The 18,273-nt window shown below is 37.1% G+C and overlaps 1 protein-coding gene across 1 annotated transcript in view; it reads right to left on the bottom strand.

The window, feature by feature from the left end:
* Nucleotides 1–18,273, bottom strand: part of prex1 (phosphatidylinositol-3,4,5-trisphosphate-dependent Rac exchange factor 1) — a 91,389-nt gene that overhangs the window by 19,095 nt on the left and 54,021 nt on the right. Inside the window, exons 16-26 of the mRNA XM_051117842.1 lie at nucleotides 16,410–16,552; nucleotides 13,651–13,743; nucleotides 9,411–9,559; nucleotides 8,975–9,060; nucleotides 6,582–6,721; nucleotides 6,318–6,426; nucleotides 5,668–5,849; nucleotides 5,344–5,505; nucleotides 4,611–4,821; nucleotides 2,884–3,139; nucleotides 781–987 (exon numbers count right to left, since the gene is read on the bottom strand). Coding sequence (XP_050973799.1) covers nucleotides 781–987; nucleotides 2,884–3,139; nucleotides 4,611–4,821; nucleotides 5,344–5,505; nucleotides 5,668–5,849; nucleotides 6,318–6,426; nucleotides 6,582–6,721; nucleotides 8,975–9,060; nucleotides 9,411–9,559; nucleotides 13,651–13,743; nucleotides 16,410–16,552 — 1,738 coding nt within the window. The remainder of the gene's footprint in view (nucleotides 1–780; nucleotides 988–2,883; nucleotides 3,140–4,610; nucleotides 4,822–5,343; nucleotides 5,506–5,667; nucleotides 5,850–6,317; nucleotides 6,427–6,581; nucleotides 6,722–8,974; nucleotides 9,061–9,410; nucleotides 9,560–13,650; nucleotides 13,744–16,409; nucleotides 16,553–18,273) is intronic.

Here is an 18,273-nt window from a genome sequence, read left to right as displayed (position 1 = left end):
ATAAAAATAACACAATTTCTATACTTTTTAATGTCAAACACTCGTCTTGTCTTTCTCTGCCTGGACTGTTTTTGTTCAGGTTCATGACAGTTAGGGTATGTCGAAAAAATCCCATCTTATGTTCTCTCTCAACTTCAAAATCAACCTATATTGCTGTTTTACCTTTTTTATTAAGGCCGTTTGATCTTCTTTGCATGTTCACATTTTGCAAAGACTGTCGGTACTTCTGCAGCGATGTAGGATGATTTTGAAATGATTTTAGAAACTGAGGGAGAAAAATACAACTGGAGTTTTTCAACATACCCTAACTATCGAGTCAGAATACACAGAGTTCAGGGAGAGTGAGACAAGACGAGCGTTTTCCTCAAAAAGAAAAATGTTTTCCTCAAAAAACAATTTCTTTACGACTGAAGAAAGAAAGACATGGGGTACATTATATGTGAATCTTTGTTTTGGAAGTGGACTTCTCATTTACAAAAGCTCTAAAGGGGTGTTTTTATGGAGATCCCATAGAAGAACTATTTTTGGTTCTCCAAAGAACCCTTCAGTGAACAGTTCTTAAAAGAACATTTTAAAAATCTAAAGAACCTTTTTCTACTATATAAAAGCTTTTCTCCATTTGAAAGGTTCTATGGATGTTCAAGGTTCTTTATGGAAACAGAGTGCCAATAAAGAACCTTTATTCTTAAGAGTGCAATGGGATCAGGACATGCTGCAGGTTGGACTCAGACCTGTGTTACTCATTTCAGAAACATTATCTCAATTAATTTTTTTCCCCACCTGTAGGAGTCTCTGTAGCTCATAGTGTCATGTCCAGAGTCCTCCTGATCATCTTCGTTGACTTTGAAGCACACTCTCTTGTTCCCACCATGCTCTGTCTTGTCTTGGTCCGTCTCCTCCGGGATGGGAGAGGTTGAGGGGGCGCTCTCGAATGAGGGTGGCTCTGAGCCCTGCGGCTGGGTCGGTCCAGTTATCGATGACAGAAGTCTAGGATTAAACATATTTAGAGAGGCTTGGAAACAGATAGACATGAACCATTCTAATGAATTATGAGAGTGTTTTGACACTAAACTTGTGAGTTATGAGTTGATTTTCCCACTTATGTCATTAATGTTGGAGCAGATCAACATATAAAAATTATGAAAATAAGTGATCATTATCGGATGATTTATTTTTATTGTAATTAAAATTTGGATCATAAATGTGGGCAATGTCTCAATTATATTTAATGTTATTTACACTACATTTCAAAATTTTGGTTTCAGTAAGATTTTTTGTAAAGAAATCAATACTTTTATTAAATTGATCAAAAGAAAGAGTAAAGACCTTTACATTGTTACAAAAGAATTCTACTGAATTTTCAATCTATCAAAGAATTCAGCATTGACATCACAGGAATAAATTTTAAAATGCATAAAAACAGTTTTTATTTATCTACAGTTTTTGTTTATCTATATTATTGTTCTTACTCTATTTTTGGACAAATTAAACCAGTGAAACGTGTTTTACAGAATTATAACTTCCAGAATTAAAGTTTCCTGGTAATTTACTCATCCCCATGTCATCCAAGATGTTCATGTTTTGCTTTCTATAGTTGAAAGGAAATTAATGTTTTTGAGGATTTTACAGGATTTTTCTTCATATAGTGCATTTCAATGGAAGCCAACACATTAAAGGTCCAAACTGCAGTTTCAACGCAGCTTCAAAGGGCTCTACAGGATCCCAGCCAAGGAATAAGGGTCTCGTCTAGTAAAATGATCTGCCATTTTGTAAAAAGATAAATATTTATATACTTTTTAACCACAAATGCTTATCTTGCACTAGCTCTACAATGCGTGTCAGCGACTTCGCACATTACATAATCATGTTGGAAAAGGTCACGGCCAGTCAGTTCTTAGTATGTGTACTGTATTTTCTTCTCCAACTTCAAAATTGTTCAACATTGTTGTTTTACCTTTTGACTTTCTTTGCACGTTCGCTTTGTAAACACTGGGTTGGTACTTCTGCGTACATCACACGTGATAATGTGAGCTATCTTTTTTTTTTTTTGGACAATGGCCGATCGTTTCACTATGTAAGATCCTTATTCCTTGGCTGGGATCATGTAGAGGCCTTTAAAGCTGCACTGAAACTGCATTTTGGACCTTCAACCCGTTGAACCCCGACTGAAGTCCACTATATGGAGACTTCTTCAAAAACCTTAAATTCATTTTGATTGAAGAAAGAAAGACATGAAGTAAATTATCAGGAAATTTTTATTCTGGAAGTGAACTTTTCCTTTAAAAGAGTTTATTTTTTAGCTTATTTTAGGGGTATTTTAAGACAATAAGGACAAAACTGTCTCTATTTGAACAAACACCCTTTTATTTTACTAATGATCTTTGTTCTTTTATAGGACAGGGAAGGGTAGACTGACAGAAAGGCACTGGGAAAGAGACAGGGGAATGGGATTGGGAAATGACTCCATTTCACTGACAATTAACTTCTACATCAGCACATGCTAGCCACTGAATAACAAACATTCGTTCCTCCTGAGAGGCTGTTGAAATGTCTCCTCTGCAGTCGTCTGTTATGGCTTCACTCTTACATTTTTTCTGTCTAAGCCGTAAATATTTTTAGACCGTTATAAAAAAACATCCTGAAGTTTTGAACTCTAAGAACTCAAAGAGGAGACTACTAAAACCTATTTTAAGCTTTCAGATGAGAATTTGAGAGTTTCTGTACCTTATTAAATATTTCAGGTTAACGATTAGATTAGATATATATTAACTATGTGAATTTTTTATTTTTATTCATTTTCAACTTTTCAAGGGCTGACTATTTTGAAATGTTTAATGTTAAACCTATTTTGAAAATTACTTTTGTACACCGTTCATTACTTACACATCTATCTGGGCCACGTATTGCTTCATCTCTCGCACTGATATGTCCAGCCGGTTATAAAGGCAGATGTAATTGTCCTGGCTCTCCGTGTCTTCCTGTTTGAGAAGGAAGCTGAGACCTCCCTCTTCGTGTTTCCTGCCATCCTCTGTGCTCCCTTCACCCTCCTCTGTCTCTTCATCTGAACTCAGGCAACTAAAGGAGGGGGCCGCCATGCTGGTCACACAATGCACGGCATGGGACATGGGATTCAGATGGGCTGCAGGAAGAAAATAAGTGACATTAATCAAGTGCCAGTTTTCTTGATTCATACAGCATCCTGGATATCTTTTGTCACCGAGTTTGCAATCTGATAAGTAACACAATTTGTCCTAAAGAAGACATCTTAGAAGACATAATTATGGTACTCTGACTTCAGCCTTCATGCAGGGTGCATGCCTTAAAATGCTGTCTAGGGACACAGTAGAACTAAGTTTGGAGTTTTTGTGGCTCAAAAAAACTGGAGAATTGAGCGGCTGAAAAGCAGCAAGGCATACTCTTGGACCATGAGACTTTAGGCTGCAGAGAAGTGTACCAGAGGAATTTTAAACATCTCTGACCGTGAGACAACTGCAGAGCAGATGTGTAGCAGAGACTGAAAAATAAAAAGCTCTCGTGCTGAGCAGCATAAGAAACAAAGCATTATGTGGTTCTTTTCCCAGCTACACGTGGCGGCTAGACAGAAAGTTGGGCCGTAGCAATCTGGGCAGGTGAAGCCAGAAATGAAAACCAGATGCTTTGCCTCTTTAAGTTTCAGGGATGCCCCGTTGAATTTTAAAATGTAGCTAAATATTGCTGGTCTTCAAATTTTTGGACAAGTGCAGGATGTCTTAGATTTAAAAGTCAACATGTTCTAAAAATCAACAGAAATTTTTGTTTAAAAGGTATATTAATTTATAGATGTAAAGCAGTTTCACTAAAGTTGTATCATCTACAGGTATTGTTGCTAATAACAATTTTTACAAAGAAAACTGAAATTAGAAAATAAAATAAAATGATAGGAAAATTGCTATAAATTGTATAATTTTTTGCTCATCCAAGAAAAATCTGAACAAATCTGAACAACTGCACCAACCAGGCCAGCAGAAACAGAAATCAATATTGCTGAGCTCTGGTGTGAGCTGAGTTTGCCAATTGGTTGTATTTGATGATAAAGCTAATGTGACTTACGGTTTATCTTCTTGAATAAAGCATCAAACCTCATAAACAAAATAATAAGTGAGAGATGTGGGCGTTGGGCTACAGAGAGTGGAAGACTATATAGACCTGTGGGACAGTGAGGATGACATCACTAAAAGCTACTTATTATGGTCTAATGGTGTCTTAATGGAGGTCTGATGGAAGTGCTTTAAAAGGTTCTGGATCGCTTTGGGAATAGCAGGCCATGATTTTTACAAGACATGGGAGGTTTTCACCATAAAGTTTAATTACTATTTTACAACTTCCAATAATTGTAACATGGAGATTTGGTTAACTGAGCCAATGAGCTGAATCCACAATGATTGATTTTAACACAGTAGTACTTAAGTCATTTCTCTAACATAAACATCACATATAACATATTTCACGGAGCTTTTATGAGGAAAAAGAAACAACAAAATGTAGGATAAAAGAATATCTAATATTTAAATGTGATATACTATTTAGTAATAAACCCCTTCAGTTATAAATGGCATCATAACTACATGTACCTTGATCAGGATCAAGACCAAAGAATGAGTTCTTGCGTCCGAAGCGGATGCTGAAGGCTCGGCTTGATGAGGTGGTGTTTTTCGGACAGGACACCTGCATCAGGTTCAGATGACAGTTGGTGGGGACGAAGTCCATGCAACCCAGAACATGAGGTTTAGTGCTCGCCTGCTTAAATGTGGGCCAGGCTTTTGTCTGCAATTCCTCCACAAACTGAAAGGAAAAGAATATTAAAGAACCATGAGGATTTTAATGCCTTTTATTCCATTTTTACATATCAATTAGTTTAAACAGAATCTCAGAACACTGTGATATCGTCTACCTGTGTCTACCTGATCTCATGACGAAAAAGTATCTGTGGGAAGTTTTTCGCAAGAACTATTTTGCGAAATACATACCAATAAGTGCATATCACTGCAGTTTCATACACAGTTATAATTAAAGCTCTATGTTTTCCTTTCTGGACATAACATGCTTGGACATAACATGCTTGCTCGGTAGCTCACCCGGCACAGAATTCAACTAAGGATGCGTTTTAGCCGTTTTAGCTTTGTGGACATTTCACATCGAATATGTCACGAAACGTACATGCAATACGTATTTCGCATTTGCGAAAAAGTTCCCACAGGTACGTTTTCATCATGAGATCAGGTTGGATATTGTATCATAAAATCTGAGGTGCAATGGGGAAGATAACAAAGTGATAAAGTAGTAACAGCAAGACTGATGTCACACCTGTTTGTAGCTGGAAATGCGTTTTTCTATGCTCTCCAGCTTGGTGTCACAGATGTTATGAAACTCAAACTGTGGCATGGTCACCACCTTCTCATTCTGAGACATTAGGTGTCGGCAGTTCTTCACAAACAGACTGTCGTCCTTCACAAACGCTTCCAGTATCTGAGAGCAATCAAAATACATGCAATAACATGTGACAGGTTAGAAAAAATAATGCTTTTGAAAGTCCATCTTGAAATCCAATATACAGTATATGAAAAAGTACTATTATAGGTCATCAGAAATGAAATTCTGAAATGATTTATCGTTTAACCGTGGCCTGACCTTTGCAGCAAGGTTGAAGCAGCCCTTGGGTTCCACCATCTTCTCCAGCACAGAGTGTTTGATTCCTGCCGTGCTGACATACTCGTACACAACCCCATGCTCCACATGAACATTATCCACATTCAGACTGACTGAAGGAACACCGTCAGAAATAGACAACTGTTCCAGCCTTCTTACAGAGCCTAGAAAATCCAAAGACGACACAAGTGTAAAGAATCTAACAGGAACACAGAGAAATGTGACCAGGATTTTTCATTGCATTGCATTTCAAAGACCTTAAAAAGGTAAATTACCTTTTGAAAATGTCACTTGTTTTTATTTTTACTTCATTGTTCAGTTATACTTTTAATTTCAGTTTAGTTTTATTTTAAATGATTCATAAATGGTTACATATCAGTGATTCTTTTAGACAGAAAACACTAATAGTCAATATTAATAGTCAGGTTAAGCAATTTGTAATTTATTTGAATTCACCCAAGAAGTCAATGACATCCATGGACAAAACTTGTGCATATGAGACTAGATTTACAGCTCCCATGGCTTTGTATTCACAATAGTTTCCGTTAACGACAATACGTTTTTTTGGGTACACCTGCCACACTCATTCACCAACACACACACACACACACACACACACACACACACACTACCTGTTCCATTAGTGCAGCCGTCCTCAGAATCTGAGCCATTCTCACACCCCCTGAAAGACATCTGCTCTTCCACATCCTCATACACACGGTACGCCCACTGACCACAGCTCTGCACCAGAGGAAAAAAAACAATATCACAAAGAGAGGAAACAGGTACTAGAGTGTCAGAAGCAAATAACCTCTGGGATCACCATATGTGGGCCACATAGCACATAAAAAAACCACATAATGCAGTGTTAAACACAATGCAGTGTTGATTCTCACAGTGTCTTGCTGCTCCAGGACAGGCTGATGGCCACTGAAGTGCTCCAGGACTTCCTGATAGCTGCTCTGGTTCATGTTGTTGCCGTTGACTTTAAGCACACACTGACCAGGCTGAAGACCCGCTGCTGCTGCCTCAGAGCCTGTTTACACAAAAATCATGTACAACGACCTTACAAATGAAAAATGTCAAATGGATGATACTGAAGTTGGAAGGTAGTATATTTTACATGTAGGTAAATCCACACCAGTCTAGACACTTTCTCATCCAAATGTGTATGATGTAATGCTAGTGTCGACTATGCATCACTTTGTATTTGTACATAACAACCTAGCTATGTGTTTGTTGTACTTCAAAACATTTAAAATGTTTTGGGAGTATTTGAACGTTTAAACAAATACATACTGTACTCTTAAAAAAATTTTGGCATCTACAGTATCTTCCTTTAAGAAACTTTAACATTAAAAATTTCCTGATAATTTATGTATGCCATCCAAGATGCTCATGTCTTTCTTCAGTCAAAAGATTTTTGAGTTAAACATTCCAGGATTTTGTTCCATATACAGTATTTAACTTCAATGGGGATGAGAGGGTTAAAGGTCCAAATTGCAGTTTAATGCAGCTTCGAAAAGCTCTACATGATCCCAGCTTAGGGTCGCACTAGCGAAACGATCTGTCATTTTTTTTAAAAAACAAAAATAAATGAATACAAACTCATATACTTTTTAAACACAAATGCTCGTCTTGTACTAACTCGACTTCACGTATTATGTAAACCTGTTGGAAAGGTCACGTGTACATAGGCGAAAGTGTTTGAGAAAACCCAGTGTTTACAAACCGAACGTGCAAAGAAAGTCAAACGCTCTTTACAAAAAAAAAAAGTCAAACAATGTCAGACAAGCTGGAGAAGAACATGAGATGGAGTTTTTCAGCCTACCCTACTTTTTACAAACCCAGTACACAGACGAAGAACTACCCGTGCATGACCTTTCTAACATGATTACGTGATGCGTAAAGTCAGAGCTAGTGCAAGATGAGCATTTGTGGTTAAAAACTATATAAATGTTTATTTTTTTAGAAAATGACAGATTGTTTTGCTAAATAAGACCCTTATTCATCAGCTGGGATCCTGCAGAGCCAGTTGAAGGGGTACTGAAACTGCAGTTTGGACCTTCAGCCCAATGGCTCCTATTGAAGTCCACTACATAGAGAAAAATCCCAGAATGTTTTCCTCAAAAACCTTAATTTCTTTTTGACTGAAGAAAGACAGACATCAACATCTTGGATGACATAGGGGTAAGTAAATTATCATTAAATACATTTATTCTGGAAGTGAACTGTTCTTTTGAGAACAGTTTACTGAAAGGCTTGTTAAGGAACCACAAATTGTTGGTCTATGGCATTGCTAAAAACAACAACTGTATTTTTAAGAGCTTATCTATTTATATATGTGAAGAGTTTCAGATGCAAAAGTCCCTAAATCCATCTGACATATTTATTTAAAATTTGCATTTTTTTGGCTACTTTGTATAGGTTTCTATTTAAGTACTGGTACTTCTGATTGGGCTGAGGCTTGAATTTAGTGAGTTTGAAGCAAAAGTATTTGATGGACGTATCTGGAGCATTCACTCAGTATCATTATCTCATTTTTGACCGAGATGGCTTTTAGCTGGTTTTGCATCTGAACTCTTTATGTACTCCCAGGTACCTGTCCTAATATATCAGCTCAATGAAACAAGACAGATCATAAATTTATGTTCATAATGATAGCGTACAAGACAAAAAAAAAAAATCTTGAGTGCTAAAAGCGTTTGATGTAGAGATTTAAAATGTGACATTCCAACAAGTTGCAGCAATGAAAAGATTTATGAGACTAGAAGAACTTATGATTATTGTTTATTAACAGGGCAATTTCACATATTCTCACCTCTGCTCTGAAAAGACCATTATTCTGGAAATTACACCCCCTGCATTTAGGGGTACTTGAAGTGATGAAAGCCCCCATAATGACACATCATAAATCTCTACTTTTGTCTAAGTGCCTTGAAGATGAGCTAAAGGCTTTGACTTCAAAAAGCTCCTAGAGTGTGCTTTTTGAACTCAAAAACATGTGCAGGGATCCTGAGTTTGGGTTCAAATGCTGTACAGCTCCAGATGTTGATCACATGACCACAGCAGCCTGGTGTCACATATTTGGTTTATTTAAAAGCTTTTTTTAGTACATTAACATCTGCCTGGCAGGTTATATGGAAAGCGCATTCCTCGATTAACAATAACACGTGTGAATTTTTATGGCAAAAGAATGTGTCTGGGTTTTGAGGCCATAATCACTTTGTATATGAATGCGACACGATGTGTATATTTGTTTTGATCATCACAAACAATAAAAACTCACCTTTTTTCACTGCATGAACGTAAGGTGGACAAGCACCGCAGAGAACAAAAGGAAGAGTGCCATGAACATCTGGGATCTTCACAATCCTATTATATACACACAAAGATATGAGATAAGCACAAAAGCTAAGCTTTTTTCTCTCTTTTATTCAAGCAACATGACATTATCAAGTGTTGCTTCACTGGATGTATTCTGTGTTGCTTAGCAGAATCTTTTTTCAAGAACATCATTGTTTGGGGCACATAAAAGTGTCTATACTGAGGAACAAGAAGTGCTGGCACGTTTAAACATTAATGAACAAGTGTTTTGCAGTGTGCTGCTCTCCTGCATGTAACTCTAACACCAGTAGTGTCCGTTTACACTGTACCCAGCTACATTTAACACGTCTGTGTGTCTGTGCATAAGTATCTGATTTCTGCCGTGAATGTGGACTCACTCTTTGTTCTTGGTGGCAACCAGCAGTCTGAGTGAGCGACGTATACAGAAGCACTGGTTGATCATGGTCTCGACCTCAGAAAAGGGCCTCAGGAACACCAGGTCCTCATTAATGGAGTAGATTTTTCTACCCGGCTGTAGGCCTGCCATCTGCACCAAAGAAAAAGAACATGAAAACAGGAAATGCATACCAAGAATAACAAATGCTATAATAAATACCAACAATCCAGCTGACAAACAATCAAAACAAGAGGAAAAATAAATTAGGGTGTCACTCATAATAGTTTTCTTTGATGTGCATTAGGAATGGAAGAGAGACAGAGGGAGAGAGATGAGTGATATGTTAATGAGGATTAAAGGATTGGCAGACGGAATTGAACGAGCCTCACACCTTTATGGCAAATGAGCTTTAAATAGCTTAAACCTTTATAAGCTATAATCAGCACTTTCAGATTACCAAGCAGTTCATTTGAAGGTGCAATTAAAAATGCGTGATTGTAAGAAAGAAAGGAAGCAGAAAGGACAAAAAGCGGGAATGAACGACATAATAAAAGGCAGAAAGCTAAAAAGGAAACAAGGAATGAAAGGAGGAAAAATAAGGAAGAAAGGAAAGAACAAGAAAAGAGAAAGGAAGGAAGGAAGGAAGGAAGAGAAGAAGGAATGAACAAATTAATGAAAAGCAGTATAGAAGAAAGGAAAAAAGGAAGGAAGGCAGGAAGAAGGGAAGAAAGAAAGGAAGAGAGAGAAGAAAAGTACAAACTAATGAAAGTTGAGTTGAAAAAGTGAAGGAGAAAAAGGGGAGGAAAAAAAAGCAAAGGAGGAAGGAAGGACGGAAGGATGGATGGAAGGAAGGAAGAGAGAGAGAGAGAAAAGGAAAGTACAAACTAATGAAAGTTGAGATGAAAAACGAAAGAAGAAAAGAAGGGGGGTGAACAAAAAAACAAAGAAGAAAGGAAGGAAGGAAGAAATGAAGGAAAGAAGAAGGGAAGGAAGGAAGGTAGGAAGGAAGAAAGAAAGAAAGGAAGAGAGAGAGAGAGAGAGAGAGAAGGAAAGTACAAACTAATGAAAGTTGGGATGAAAACGTGAAGGAGAAAAGGGGAGGAACAAAAAAGCAAAGGAGGAAGGAAGGACGGAAGGATGGATGGAAGGAAGGAAGAGAGAGAGAGAAAAAAGGAAAGTACAAACTAACAAAAGTTGAGATGAAAAGAAGAAAAGGGGGTGAACAAAAAAAAGAAAGGAAGGAAGGAAGAGAGAAGGAAAGTATAAGCTAACAAATGTTGGGATGAAAAAGGAAAAGAGAAAAGGGGGATGAACAAAAAAGCAAAGAAGGAAGGAAGTTAGAAAAAGAGGGGAAGAAGGAAAAAGGAAGGGGTGAGGAAAGAGAAAGACAAGAGGAAGGAAAGGTGGAAAGAAAAATGAACAAAGTAATGAAAATCAGGAAGGAAGAAAGAAAGAAATGGAAGGAAGGAAGAGAGAAGAAGGAAAAGTACAAATTAATGAGAGTTGGGGAAAAAGGGAAAGAAGAAAAGGTGGAAGAATGAAAGAAGGAAAAAGGGAAGGAATGAAAGAAAAGTGAAAGGAGGAATGAAGAAACTGGAAGAAAAGTACAAACTAATGAAAATTGGGAAGAAAAAGGAAAGAAAAAGGGAGGGACAAAAGATGAGGAAGGAAGCAAGGAAGGGAAGAGGAAAAGAGGGGATGAAAAAAGGGGTATGGAAAGAGAAAGTCGAGAGGAAGAAAAAAGTAAAAAGAAGAAATTAAATTAATGAAAGGCAGCAAGAAAGAAAAAAGAAATGAAAGGAAGAAAGGAAGGAAGGAAAGAAGGAATATACTAACTAATGAAAGTTGGAAAGAAATTAAAAGGAGGGAGAAATGAAAGAAGGGAAAAAGGGAGAAAGTAAGGAAAAAAGGAAAGAAGGAAGAAAGCAAGCAAGGAAAGGAAGAGGAAAAGAGGGGATGAAGGAATAAAGGAAGGGGTGAGAAAAGGAAGTCGAGAGGAAGAAAAGGTAGAAGCAATGAACAAACAACTGAAAGGCAACAAGGAAGAAAGAAATGAAAGAAAGGAAGAGAGAGAAGAAGGAAAAGAATGTTGGGGGAAAAGGAAAGAACAAAGAGAGGAACAAAAAAGAAGGAAGGAATGATGCAAGCACGGAAGGGAGGAGGAAAAGATGGGAAGAGGAAGGGGTAAGGAAAGAAAAAGTAAAAGTAGAAAGGAAGAAAAGGTTGAAAGAAAAAAAAATGAACAAACTAATGAAAAGCAGGAAGAAAGAAATTAAAGAAAGGACGAGAGAGAAGAAGGAAAAGTACAAACTAATGAAAGTTAGAGAAAAAAGTAAAGAAAGAAAGAAAGACTAAAACCACTGTAAGCTATAAGAAACACAAAAAAAAGGATGGAAAAAAACAAGAATGAAGAAAAGTTCTAAAGAAAGAGAAAGAAAAAAAGTGTGAGGACTCTGTGGAGAATATGATGGGACATGCTTAATTGCTTCTCCCTGATCTCCAGAGAGCAGAGCTGTGAAGACAGAGGGAGTGGAATGAATTAAGCAAACGTGTCCTGGAGCCGACGCGTGATCTGAGAGGCCCGTGACGCAAGTGTCAGGACATACAGTGCTTCCACTCATTCACTGCATTAATCACCATTACAATCACACTCATCTTCTGCAGATGCTCCTGTGAGCAGCAGTGTGACACTTTAATATGGACAAAATGTCTCCTATCAGGCACAGTGGGGATAAAATTAGCAATGGTTTAGATCTTAACCATAATTATCTACCAATCCTCCATAAATATCTAGCAGAGCCGTACAGAGCACGAACACAAATAACCCTGCGCACATCTGAGTTAAAGAGGTCCTCCTTCAAATGACAGATAATGATCAGGGTTTATTTCCCAAAGGCTTTTTTTTAGATTAGATCCACACTACACATCCAACAAAAGACCAGGGAAACAATTAGGCTTAGATGCAAAAACAGTCCTTGAGAGATCAGACTATCAAGAGGAGTTTAAGAAAGGTGAACACATTATAAGACAACTCCACACAACGGATAAAAATAAATAGACAGTAATATCAGATTGTATTACAGTAGAGCGTGGCACACTTTCCACTATATTTATATATGCAAAACCATGTGGGCTGTGAATAACTCAGATAAGAACATTTATACACATGAAGAGCAGAAAATTGTTGCATGAGCAAATCTAAATTTTTCCTCTACATGGGTGACTCTCACAAAGCCATTCAAATAAAATAGATATTATCCATTTCAAAATCAAAAGAAAAATATAAGAACTTAAAAAAAGTAAAAAAAAACATGTCTGACCATTTAATTAAAAAAATTTTTGCACTGTGCAATTGTTTTCAGAATAATTAAGCATATTTAACTCCCCCTTGCAATTATCATTGGTTTTACCAAAAATTTGTGGTGAATGACAATTACTTTTACTTTTATTTAATTAAACATGTTTTTTTTTGGGGGGGGGGGGCTTTTATGGCTTTTTTATTAGACAGGACAGTAGAGAGCAGACAGGAAAGTATTGGGTGGAGAGAGTGGTGTGGGGTCGGCAAAGGACCTCGAGATGGCAATCGAACTCGGGTTGCCACGAGCACAGTTGTGCTACATGTCGGTGCACTAATCACAAGGCTATCAGTGCTGGCGATTAAACGACGATTTTAAATAATATACAGTATCAATTTAAAAGTTTGGGGTCAGGAACTGAGATTAAAGACATTTATACATATATCTTTTCACAAAAAGACATCAAATAAATGCTGTAAAAAAAAAGAATCCTGAAAAAAAAAAGTATTCCACATGATAATGATAGTATGTTTTTAGAATTAAATGTTATTAATTATTTCCTTAATATTAAATCATTTTTACCATATTTTTGTCTTTCCATTTTGGAGAAGAAAAACACTACTGGGACATTTTCTTGACAGGTGTTACGAAACTGCATTATATTACTTCAGTGCTACATGTGACTGATGATCAGACAGTATGAAAACAGTTGTTTAGGATTTGTTACTCTTTTTGGAAGGCTACCAGCTTACATATATGGATAGAATTAGGTTGGAAATGCCTTATAAGAAAGAAAACACAGCTTACTAGGGAAAATCCCAAATGTGGCAAACTGTGGGACTCAAGCCAACCGTTGGCATGTATTTTGCGTATGCTCTATCATTGATATTTTTTTGTATAGGGCAGAGAAATGTAGAAATAGGATGCGGTTATTCAAATTCTTACCTCTGCATATGAGCCTCTGGTCACACTCTTTACTATGATGGCCTTGTTCTTCTCTTCAATCTCAAACCCATAGTCGTCCTCTTCAGGATGGATCTGTACACGGACAAGAGAAACACTATATCAGCACAGAGGACAACGAAATTAATGATGATGGCTGCATCTCAAAAATAATCGGAGAGCGGAAGAAAAAAAATGTGTTACTTTCAGGACTCTGTGCTATACAGAGAGCAGCAGCATCTGTGCAAATGTGTGAACAAGCTAAGCATCCTCTAGTCCTATAGCTGCTGAGGTGTTATGTCTGTTCTTCTAAAAATAACAAAACAATAATCTACTCAAATGTGCCACATCTGCATGTTAATAGGTCAGCGCAGGTGCTAAAGGCATTATCATGGATGAAAGTTACACTTGGCTTTAGGCCATCATATCTGGATCATAACAAGGATATACACTAATATTCGGTTTCCCCACAGCTACACATGAGATAGGCTTTTATGTGCTTTTATTATCTAAGAGCTAAAGCAGAACATGTTTACCAGCCCTGTAAATGCCTGACTTTGTTTTATTTCTATCCATCAACCCTTATTTTCTCTGAAAATCGGCAGTGGCGTAAGTTCCTGACGTCTGAGAGGGCCGACTGAGGAGGGTAAATCGAGAAGCTCTTAGCATCTGAACAGAGAGCAGAGAGTGCATGGTTTTCATGCGTTTGGTGATCTGGAGGAGGAATCTGTCAGTCTATAAGGGATGAAAGAGTAGTTTGTAAAGGTCAGGGTAATTACTTATGGACGAGGAGGGTCTTAATTGGCACAGAGGAGAAAAATCAATGCATGGCTGATGGCTGCGCTTGAGTGTGTGTAGTAGGATGAGTATGTACCTATAAATATAGGGCTATGTTATGTTAATGTGTTACATTCAGCATAAAATTACTAGGTTTGCTATTTCCTTTTATGTCAGTATTGTTTATATGGGCGCCAGTGGGTCAAATCTAAAATCTTCTGTATCTTGTTGAGCTAGTAGCTGAAATGAATTTTTACTATGAGAACAGGCTCCCAATTAGCATCTTAATATTGACTAAATACAACTAAAGAGGCAATGATTTCCATTCATAGGCATGTAAATGTTGAGGTACTCTCCTTAAAGTTGTTATTTTTGATTTTGCTTTATAAAATTACGGCTGAACCACTGACGTCACATGGAATATTTTAATGATGTCCTTACTACCTTTCTGGGCCTTGAGCTTGTCAGTTGTATTGCTGTCTATGCAGGGTCAGAGAGCTCTTAGATTCTATCAAAAATATCTTAATTTGTGTTCTGAAGATGAGTGATGGCCTTACAGGTTTGGAACGACATGAGGGTGAGTAATTAATGACAGAATTTTTATTTTTGGGTGAACTATTCCTTTAAGATGCAGGTTTTCAGAAATGCAAAGTAAAGGGTTTTCAACCATTTGATTTACTTGAAACAAGCAAACTGATTTACAAGAATGAATCAAACTAATCTAAGCTACAGTTGAGGTCAAAAGTTTGCATCCCCTATTCAGAATCATTAAAAAAGTTATTTTAACAAAATTAGAGGGATCATACAAAATGCTTGTTATTTTATGTAGTACTGACCTGAATAAGATATTTCACATAAAAGATGTTTACATATAGTCCACAAGAGAAAATAATAATTGAATTCATAAAAATGACCCCGTTCAAATGTTTTCATATACTTGATTCTTGATGTTGTTACCTGGATGACCCTCAGCTGTGTATTTTTTTTTTTTTTTTTTTTTTTGTTTAGTGATAGTTGTTCATGAGTCCCCTGTTTGTCATGAACAGTTAAACTTCCCAATGTTCTTAAGAAAAATCCTTCAGGTCCCACACATTCCTTGGTTTTTCAGCATTTTGTGTATTTGAACCTTTTCCAATAATGACTGTATGATTTTGAGATCCATCTTTTCACACTAAGGACATTTGAGGGACTCATATGCAGCTATTACAGAAGGTTCAAACGCTCACTGATGCTGCAGAAGAAAACACACTGCATTAAGTGAAGAAAAATGGTCAAAAGAATAGAGATCCGGAATCCGGCCCCTAATGCATGGTTTTTCCTTCTGAAGCAACGGTGAGCATTTGAACCTTTTGTAATAGTTGCATATGAGTCTCTCAGTTGTCTTCAGTGTAAAAAGATGGATCTCAAAATTATATAGTCATTGTTGGAAAAGGTTCAAATACACAAAAATGCTGAAAAACCAAAATATTTGTGGGACCTGAAGGATTTTTCTGAAGAACAGCAGCCAGTTTAACTGTTCAGGACAAACAAGGGACTCATGAACAACTATCACTAAACAAAAAAGCTGTGGACCATTCAGTTAACAACTTTTGAACAAATTCAACTATTATTTTTTCTTGTGGACTATATGTAAACATCCATTATGTGAAATATCTTATTCAGGTTAGTACTAAATTAACAATAACATGCATTTTGTATGATCCCTCTTATTTGGGTAAAATAATTAACATTTTTTATGATTCTGAAAGGGGTATGCAAACTTTTGACCTTAACTATACATATGAGAGAAATTATAGGAACGGACCATTAATTATTTCAATGCCCTAGTTCACTTGGGCTATGAAGCTACAGCATTTTGAAATAAGTTCAGCTACTGTCACGCTACTGAAAAATGTGGTTAAGTTAGTAGCATTGCTAGTTATCCCTTAACACTGCTCTCCAAGGGGGAGAAACCCCTGCTGTGTGTGTGTGTCTTTGTATCTTACCACTAAGGATTTGGCAAGGATGTTCTCAATGAGTTTGAAGTCACTGCGAAGCTGTTTACTCTTGGAGCTCGTACCCTCCGTCTCCTCATCGGCGTAGAAGCGGAAAAACTGAGACTCATCCTTAAATTCGCTTTTCTCCAGAACTGCGAGGCAAAGTTAGAATTGAATTTGACTGAGATTGAATTGCAAAACAGTTTCACACTTTTATAAACAGGTAAAACAAAACACTTGTAACTCAGTGCTGATCATATCTGCTGATGGCAAAATGATTTGACAGTGTGAAATGGGCCGATTGCATCACCCTTCAGTTCCCGTCAAAACAACTCATGATGTCTGTGGGACTGATGTTTGGGCAAATCTGAGGTGAAGGATGATGGCAGAGGATTTAATAGGAGGTCTGGCGTGTGCGAGTGTGCTGTTTTTCCCCCTCACAGGAAGACGGTGACAAAGTATGTGTGTGTGTTTTCAGGAACTTGGTAGGGACAGGCTGTTCTGTCTGTGAATTCCAAGCAAAATATTGTGGATTGTTTTGGAAGTTAAGATGCAACATGGCCGCAATACACTTCTATAACTCTGACAGGAGGCTTGTGTCTATGAGCATGTGTATCTCATCAGAAAATGTTCTTTTCTATGATTGTGACTATTTCTGTTCCATTAGAGGCACCAGATGTTATTGCAACAGCTGTTTACATCTAAAACACAGTCATTGCTCTTCATTTTATTCTCTACGTCTCTCATACAAACAAACTAGACCTCTGGCAGACACATTCAGACTGTCATGTTAAAAAGCCAAAACTGTAAAACACTGTACTGTAAAACTGTGCTGCACTTAAAGCATTGAACACTACATTCAGAGAGAAAAAAGGTATACAAAATATAACACTATGCTGTTAAATGAGCATAGACTTTGAACTTGTTACTACACTACTGCATCTATGTGTTCCTTGACAACCATTATGCTAAACGTCGCTGAAGAACTACATTGCTACATCTTAAAAATTATTATTTGTTATCGAGTAAGTTTTTGTTGCTGTGTGTTTATTTTATGAAACCTTGTTTGTTATAAGTACGTCATTTTATTGAAGCAATAAGTCTGTGAAACCATGGTTTACAGTGATTTTAGAACAGCTAACATCACTATAAAGACGGGCCCCTTAGCGGTTCAAAATCACTGCAGACCACGGCTTCTTGGAGCTTATTGTTTTTTAAGAAAAAACACAACTACAAGATTAATTAATGTTGCATTAAAATTCCAATGCTCTAGGGCTGCCATGAGTCAAAACCCTTTCACTCTCTTTTAAACAAACACTGCCACGCTTCAAAGCTTTGCTCTGGACACCACGTGTTGCAATGATAAACAGAAAAGGCCACAAAATGGCAAAATGTGTTTAGTTTATTTAAAGACTACATGCGTTTTATCTTTGATATAATTTTTGCAATTCCATCTAAAGCCACTAGAGGCGGAGACACATTTCACCTTTAAAGTCACAATAAAATGCAAGCATTGCAATTTTTTATAACCTGAGTGAAATTAACAAAAGAACAATGTAGACATGGACTCGGTTCAATCCAGCATTTGTTGAGTGGATGGGTCGTTAAAATAGCCCATGTGACATCAGTGGTTCAATCGTAATTTTATGAAATTATTCGAAGACAATAAAAATATAGACTTTATTCAACAATTTCTTCTTTCTGTGGCAGTCTTGAGCACTGAAATTATTCTCGTGGCTTCATAAAATTACACTGAACCACTGATGTCACATGGACTATTTTAACGATGTCTTTACTACCTTTCTGCGGCTTAAACGTGTCAGTTGTGTTGCTGTCTATACAGGGTCAGAAAGCTCTTAAATTTTGTCAAAAA

The sequence above is a fragment of the Labeo rohita genome, chromosome 8 (assembly GCF_022985175.1).
Source record: "Labeo rohita strain BAU-BD-2019 chromosome 8, IGBB_LRoh.1.0, whole genome shotgun sequence".
In the NCBI taxonomy this organism is placed as follows: Eukaryota; Metazoa; Chordata; class Actinopteri; order Cypriniformes; family Cyprinidae; genus Labeo; species Labeo rohita.
The sequence above is the reverse complement of the archived record's forward strand: the minus strand, read 5'-3'. Positions and strand labels throughout refer to the sequence as shown.